This window comes from Coregonus lavaretus (genome assembly GCF_964263955.1).
Source record: "Coregonus lavaretus genome assembly, chromosome: 18".
Taxonomy (NCBI): domain Eukaryota; kingdom Metazoa; phylum Chordata; class Actinopteri; order Salmoniformes; family Salmonidae; genus Coregonus; species Coregonus lavaretus.
Window position 1 is genome coordinate 8,531,602 of NC_140005.1, and position 7,645 is coordinate 8,539,246.

The following is a 7,645-nucleotide window of genomic DNA, read 5'->3' on the forward strand; positions in this document are numbered from 1 at the left end:
TCTGACGTTTCCCTGTGTCATTTTTCACAGTTCCATGCATTGCTAGACGATCCTAACCATCATAATCACTCCCTTCTCCTATAACAGCTAAGATCTCCCTAACTAAGAACTGCCTTGAGGAGAGCCTACTTACTCCTAATCTCACGTTGACATCGAAGTTCAGTAAAATTCGGTCATCAAGACCAGCCAATAGAGATCAAAGCTTTGCATCTTCAGCTGTTGCCATTCATAGCTCAAGATTTTGACGAAGGCTCGGACGATTATTGCCCATCTGAACATCTGTTCCACAATGGTCTCTCAAACAGTTCATGACAGAGACCATGAGAGACTATTCCTCAGTAGTCAATGTCTCAGTGGGTATGGTACTGGTATTTTATTAGAATCCCCATTAGCTGTTGCAAAAGCCGCAGCTACTCTTCCTGGGGTCCACACAGATCATGAAATATGACATAATACAGACCATTAATAGACAAGAACTTCTCAAGGACAGAACTACATCAATTTAAAAATAGCATACTTAGCCTACATATCAATACATACACACAAAATATCTAGGTCAAATAGGGGAGCGGCGTTGTGCCGTGAGGTGTTGCTTTATCTGTTTTCTGAAACCAGGTTTGCTGTTCATTTCAGCAATATGAGATGGGAGTTCCATGCAATAATGGCTCTGTATAATACTGTACGCTTTCTTGAATTTGTTCTGGATTTGGGGACTGTGAAAAGACCTCTGGTGGCATGTCTGGTGGGGTAAGTGTGATGGTCAGAGCTGTGCGTAAGTTGTCTATGCAAACAGTTTGGAATTTTCAACACATTAATGTTTCTTAGAAAAAGAAGAAGTGATGCAGTCAGTCTCTCCTCGACTCTTAGCCAAGAGAGACTGGCATGCATAGTATTTATATCAGCCCTCTGATTACAATGAAGAGCAAGACGTGCCGCTCTGTTCTGGGTTAGCTGCAGCTTAACTAGGTATTTCTTAGCAGCACTTGACCTAAGACAACCTACGACTGGACAATAATCAAGATAAGACTAAACTAGAGTCTGCAGGACTTGCTTTGTGGAGTGTGGTGTCAAAAAAGCAGAGCATCTCTTTATTACGGACAGACCTCTCCCCATCTTCACAACCATTGAATCTATATATTTTGACCATTACAGTTTACAATCTAAGGTAACACCAAGTAATTTAGTCTCCTCAACTTGTTCAACAGGCACATCATTCATTACCAGATTCAGCTGAGGTCTAGAACTTAGGGAATTATTTGTACAAAATACAATGCTCTTAGTTTTAGAGATGTTTAGGACCAGTTTATTACTGGCCACCCATTCCAAACTGACTGCAACTCCTTGTTAAGGGTTTCAGTGACTTCATTAGCTGTGGTTGCTGACATGTATATGGTTGAATCATCAGCATACATGGACACACAGGTTTTGTTTAATGCCAGTGGCGTGTCATTGGTAAAGAAAACCCCCTGAGTTATAGTAGATATATAGCTCTGAATCCACAATATGGCAGAGGTTGAAAAGCCATAATACATATGTTTTCTCAACAACAGCTTATGGTCAATAATATCAAAGGCTGCACTGAAATCTAACAGTACAGCTCCCACAATCTTCTTACAGTCAATTTCTTTCAACCAATCATCAGTCATTTGTGTCAGTGCAGTAAATGTTGAGTGCCCTTCTCTATAAGCATCCTGAAAGTCTGTTGTCAATTTGTTTTACAGAGAAATTGCATTGTATTTGGTCAAACAGTTTGCTAAGAGCTGGCAGCAAGCTGATTGGTCTGCTGTTAGAACCAGTAAAGGCCGCTTTACCACTCTTGGGTAGCGGAATTACTTTGGCTTCCCTCCAGGCCTGAGGACAAACACCTTCCTCTAGACTCAGATGAAATATATGACAGATACAGTGCATTCGGAAAGTATTCAGACCACTTCCCTTTTTCCACATTTTGTTACGTTACAGCCTTATTTTAAAATAGATTGAATAAAAGATTTTCCTCATCACTCTACACACATTACACCATAATGACAAAGCGAAAACAGTTTTTTAGAAATTGTTGCAAATGTACTTATTTATATAAGTATTCAGACCGTTTGCTATGAGACTCGAAATTGAGCTCAGGTGCATCCTGTTTACATTGATCATCCTTGAGATGTTTCTACAACTTGATTGGAGTCCACCTGTGATAAATTCAATTGATTGTACATGATTTGGAAAGGCACACACCTGTCTATATAAGGTCCCATGGTTGACAGTGCATGTCAGAGCAAAAACCAAGCCATGAGGTCGAAGGAATTGTCCGTAGAGCTCCGAGACAGGATTGTGTCGAGGCACCGATCTGTGGAAGGGTACTAAAACATTTCTGCAGCATTGAAGGTCCCGAAGAACACACTGGCGTCCATCATTCTTAAATGGAAGAAGTTTGGAACCAGCAAGACTCTTCCTAGAGCTGGCCACCCAGCCAAACTGAGCAATCGGGGGAGAAGGACCTTGGTCAGGGAGGTGACCAAGAACCCGATGGTCACTCTGACAGAGCTCCATAGTTCCTCTGTGGAGATGGGAGAACCTTCCAGAAGGAAAACCATCTCAGCAGCTCTCCACCAATCAGGCCTTTATGGTAGAGTGGCCAGACGGAAGCCATTCCTGAGTAAAAGGCACATGAGAGCCCGCTTGGAGTTTGCTAAAAAGGCACCTAAAGGATTCTCAGACCATGAGAAACAAGATTCTCTGGTCTGATGAAACCAAGATTGAACTCTTTGGCCTGAATGCTAAGCGTCACGTCTGGAGGAAACCTGGCACCATCCCTACGGTGAAGCATGGTGATGGTAGCATCATGCTGTGGGGATGTTTGTCAGCGGCAGGGACTGGGAGACTAGTCAGGATCGAGGGAAAGATTAACGGAGCAAAGTACAGAGAGATTGATGAAAACTTGCTCCAGAGCGCTCAGGACCTCAGACTGGGGTGAAGGTTCACCTTCCAACAGGACAACGACCCTAAGCACACAGCCAAGACAATGCAGGAGTGGCTTCGGGACAAGTCTCTGAATATCCTTGAGTGGCCCAGCCAGAGCCCGGACTTGAACCCGATCTAACGTCTCTGGAGAGACCTGAAAATAGCTGTGCAGCGACGCTCCCCATCCAACCTGACAGAGCTTGAGAGGATCTGCAGAGAAGAATGGGAGAAACTCTCCAAATACAGGTGTGCCAAGCTTGTAGTGACATACCCAAGAAGACTTGAGGCTGTAATCGCTGACAAAGGTGCTTCAACAAAGTACTGAGTAAAGGGTCTGAATACTTATGTAAATGTGATATTTCAATATTTTTGCAAAAAATTTGCAAACATTTCTAAAAACCTGTTTTTGCTGTGTCATTATGGGGTGTGTAGATTGATGATGGAAAAAAACTATTTAATCAATTTCAGAATAAGGCTGTAACGTAACAAAATGTGGAAAAAGTCAAGGGGTCTGAATACTTTCCGAATGCACTGTAGGAGTAGCCATAGAGTCAGCTACCATCCTCAATAGCCTTCCATCTAAGTTGTCAATGCCAGGAGGTTTGTCATTAACAATACTTTTTCCACCTGTCCCACACTAAACTTCCAAAATTCTAACTAAAATGCTTTTCCTTCGTTATTTTTTTTTTTTATGCATGAATACGATGGCTCACTGTTCGTTGTTGCCATTTCCTGCTTAAGTTTTCCCACTTTGCCAATGACGTAATCATTAAGTTTAGTCACATAATTTCTCAATTTACAGTAAGTCAGCCAGCCAGATGTGCAGCCAGACTTATTAGTCACTCCTTTTGCCCCATCTCTTTCAACCATACAGTTGTTCAATTCCTCATCAATCCATGGAGCCTTAACAGTTCTGACAGTCAGTTTCTTAACAGGTGCATGTTTATCAATAATTGGAAGTCGCTCTGGATAAGAGCGTCTGCTAAATGACGTAAATGTAAATGTAAGAAGCAATTTCAGAAATTCATCAGACCAACAAATATATTTTACATAATCCACATAAGAGTCACAGCAAAACGTATACACTATTTTAGGCCCAGCTTTTGGAACCTTGGTTCTCCTAGATATAGCTGCTATATTGTGATCACTGCATCCAATGGGTACGGATACAGTGGGGATGAGGGAGTTGGAATCAGGCTGTGGGGATAGTGGTCAATGAGTCCTACACTATTATTTTGAACAAAACTAACAACCAGTATTCTGATGTTGCTGGTTTCAAACATCCAGTAGGTGATACTGGTTTCTACAAACTGTAAGTCTGAGACAGCTATGCCTCATCCTGTACAAAACAGTTTTCGTCAGAGCTCTAAAACAGATGTCCATGACCAACTGTCCAGGACTCTGTGTGTGGTGATGTAATTCAAAGTAGACAGTAGAGACCACTTTCACCTGCTGGAAATGTCAAAACACTTTGCCGGGAATTCAGTCCTAACAGGCTAAACTTGAACCCATGGGCACTTTCTCTGTTATGGGAGGAATTGTATTCAGGTGAAACTATGCAATATCCTGTTACTGCATGAAAAAGGTCATAACTGTACTGTAGCTTAGGTTATCCGGGAAAGTTTTCAGTGTCCCAGTCACTTAGCTTAACCCTCATACAGGCAAATTACATATTTGTACATGCTTATTTGTAATAATTATTCAAATACACACCTCGCCTATCTATCAACAGTCCCAACCCTCAGCATTGCACTATCCACTGTCCTACAACAACGTCATAAAACACTTGTGAAATATCACGGCAATATTTATAAATAGCCTACGTTTATAAATGACATCAAAGTGACCTTGGCAAACTTGTTTCGCTTGGCCAGTGAAAAGGCTAAACTTGGGGTTTACCTATTAGTTCACCTCCCACCACTGTCAATAACAAGTTTGGCTACCTGATGCGGACAGGTATACAATATTAGTACGTACTGCGCGTTCACCACTCTCTCGCCGCGCTGCACTAGCCGAACTTACCTCTTCGACTGCGGAAACGGTGTTCCGACAATCACTCATTTTGGACTGAAAACTCGAGGTAGCCGGTGAAGCTAAGTCCTCATTTGTCAGAGCAACAAACTCCGAAATGCTGATACGCTCCGGCATGTTTCTCTCAAGGTAAAAGGGTCCAAATGAAGATATAAAAAAAGTTATTAAAAGTGTCAAACACGCATGTTTCCGCGGAAAGTGCACTTGTTCGCTGTTGTGGAAAAGGCTACAACAAAAGGTAAAATGTCTCACTGCGGTGCGGTTGATGAGTGAGCGCTACTGCTCCAATGCTGGCTCTGTGCGTGCGGTTAGGGAGGGAGTAATTCCATCATCACGTGGAATGTTTCTGCTTTCTGGCATACTGAATTGGGCGCGTGAAGAATTGACCCGCAGTCTTTTGCCATCTAATTTCCCCTCCATTCAAACACTAGCGTGTAGTGAAACAGTGAACTACACAGATTAATAGGGTGTCACACACCATAAAAATCCCTTTAGAATGCAATGAAAAGGGTCAGGGTGCTATGAGGAAATGGGGCAAGATCCACCATGTGAAAGCACTGAAATATTCTACATTTTAAACTAGGCTAAACTAACCCAACACTCAATGCCTTCCATTGGTGTATTTCACCAGTTTAGCCAAATTATGTAGCTGTCATTCTATGGCAAACCATGTCTCTTCACTTGAAAAACCTTTATCTCAGCCTCTGATTCCCTGCAGGGTATAGATAGTCTGACTCTGTTGGGCTCCAGTGCAGGTAACACATTTGTAGCAAACCCCTATATACCTGCCCTTGACATTACGGTTTCACCTTACAGGTGTGTTTTGGGATACCCGACTCCTCATTCCTGCTATTATACAATCTGCCAACACATGAAAGGAAGGATATCAGAGTACTTTGCCTGAGGGAAGTTAAGTTTTAGACTGAAAAGCTTTGGGTGCAATGTACTCCAGGTTTGACTGTGTTTTCCAAGCAACCATGTTGAGTATGGGGGGGGGGGGACTTCTTGATCTGACCACAAAACCACATATTTACCTGCTTAAAGGATATAACCAATTGACCCTTCACTAAGCCCCGCCCCAGAATTAGGTGCAACCTATCGCAGCGCTCCAATGCATAGCAACTGTTGTCAAGTCTGACACACTGAGGTATAATAAGAACTGGAGACTGCGTCCAAGATGTCCGCCAGTTGTTTTCAAGGTAACCTACTCATGGTCGCATACTCCGATATATCCGGTTTATATTGATCAACATCAAATGCGCACTAGCACTCAGTGCGCACAGGGAACAGCGACAAAGCCATCACATCATCCAAAAACATGGGAGACATTGGATACATATAAAATGTTCATATCTTTGGCAGTGAGTAATAGGAAAAAAATCGGCCTCAGAGACAATTATTTGAATAATGAATGTTTTGTTCACAAAGGTGATGACTAAAGTTTGTTATTAGCAATTTTCAAATTTGACTTCTCTGTGTGGCCGTATATGGAAATTGTTTTTCTGGGCCGGGCGTCAGTTAAACTGCAGTACCGAAGCAAAATTGTAGGAGCAGTTGAAACCGTCCTTCTAGAACGGAACCCTGGCCCCATTCGTCCAACACCTTGGACAAGCTCACGTTTTAAACGCATGGAAGCCATTTTAAAAAACTGAGAGTTTTCATCCAAAAACAAATGGTTTCAATGGCTAAATAATTGAACAATGCACCAGGGGTACTTGTTACTCTGATTCCTGAAAAGCAAAGCCTGTCGATGGAGTATTTTTTCGAATCTGAAATTATACTTTTGTTATCATAGTTTGCTAGCTCAGCTGGTTAGCTAACTCTCAGTCTTATTGACCACCCAACGTTGCTAACGCTAGTTAACCAGTTAATATAAATGTTTTTTTTTAGAAACGTTAGCTAGCTAAGTTAGCCATGTTATGAATACAACTCCCATCTGCTGTCGACATCAGGATACGATTTGAGAGCACTAGTTAGCTCCAAAAGTGGTTAGTAACTTTGACTGCAGACTGACAGAGTATTCAGAGCCATCGTGGCTAGTCACACTACAGCATAGATAGTTTCCTAATAAGCAAGGGGTTTTCTGTGTTTAATTTAATTTTGTATTAAAAACACAGTTTGAGGTCATTGTGAGGGGATTTTGCCAGTAGTATATTTGGGGAAATGGGCTTCGCAGGAAAATGTTGTCAGAAGTTGCTACAGTAACCAAGGGGGGCGGTTCTTAGCGAAAGGTCAAATGGGGAAACTTTTACATGCGTCATTGTGACAGTAAACGCAAACAAACTCAAGGTTATTTCCTGAACAGTCCTGAAGGAATACCACAGTCACTGCCAGACTTTTGCAGTAGTAGTACAGTGTTATTGTAATAGCAGCCTCAATCTCTAACTCCAACCCTTACTTGATAACTCTTTCATGTAGGGTGAATTCAGAAAAAGTGGGACATCATATAAACTGGGACAGCTTAATCCTGACGTTAGTATTTCTTGGTCTGACAATTGAAAATCAAAACTATTGTTACTAAGCCATTGCAGAGAAACCACATGATCAAAATCACATCACTTCATTGGTGTGACGTCATAGAGGGGGGTCAGTGCAAGCTTCTAACAGGAAGCTCATCCCCCAAGCACACCGTAAGATCAGTGACATTGATATTTTTCTGTTTTGA

At 42.0% G+C, this 7,645-nt stretch overlaps 1 protein-coding gene across 1 annotated transcript in view; it reads right to left on the reverse strand.

Annotated features, from left to right (window-relative positions):
* Positions 1-5,284, reverse strand: part of LOC311145887 (arf-GAP with SH3 domain, ANK repeat and PH domain-containing protein 3-like) — a 58,865-nt gene extending 53,581 nt beyond the window's left edge. The window contains exon 1 of the mRNA XM_084182247.1: positions 4,972-5,284. Within this exon, the coding sequence (XP_084038373.1) occupies positions 4,972-5,097 (126 nt within the window). The 5' untranslated portion in view covers positions 5,098-5,284. The remainder of the gene's footprint in view (positions 1-4,971) is intronic.
* Positions 5,285-7,645: the final 2,361 nt, after the last annotated feature.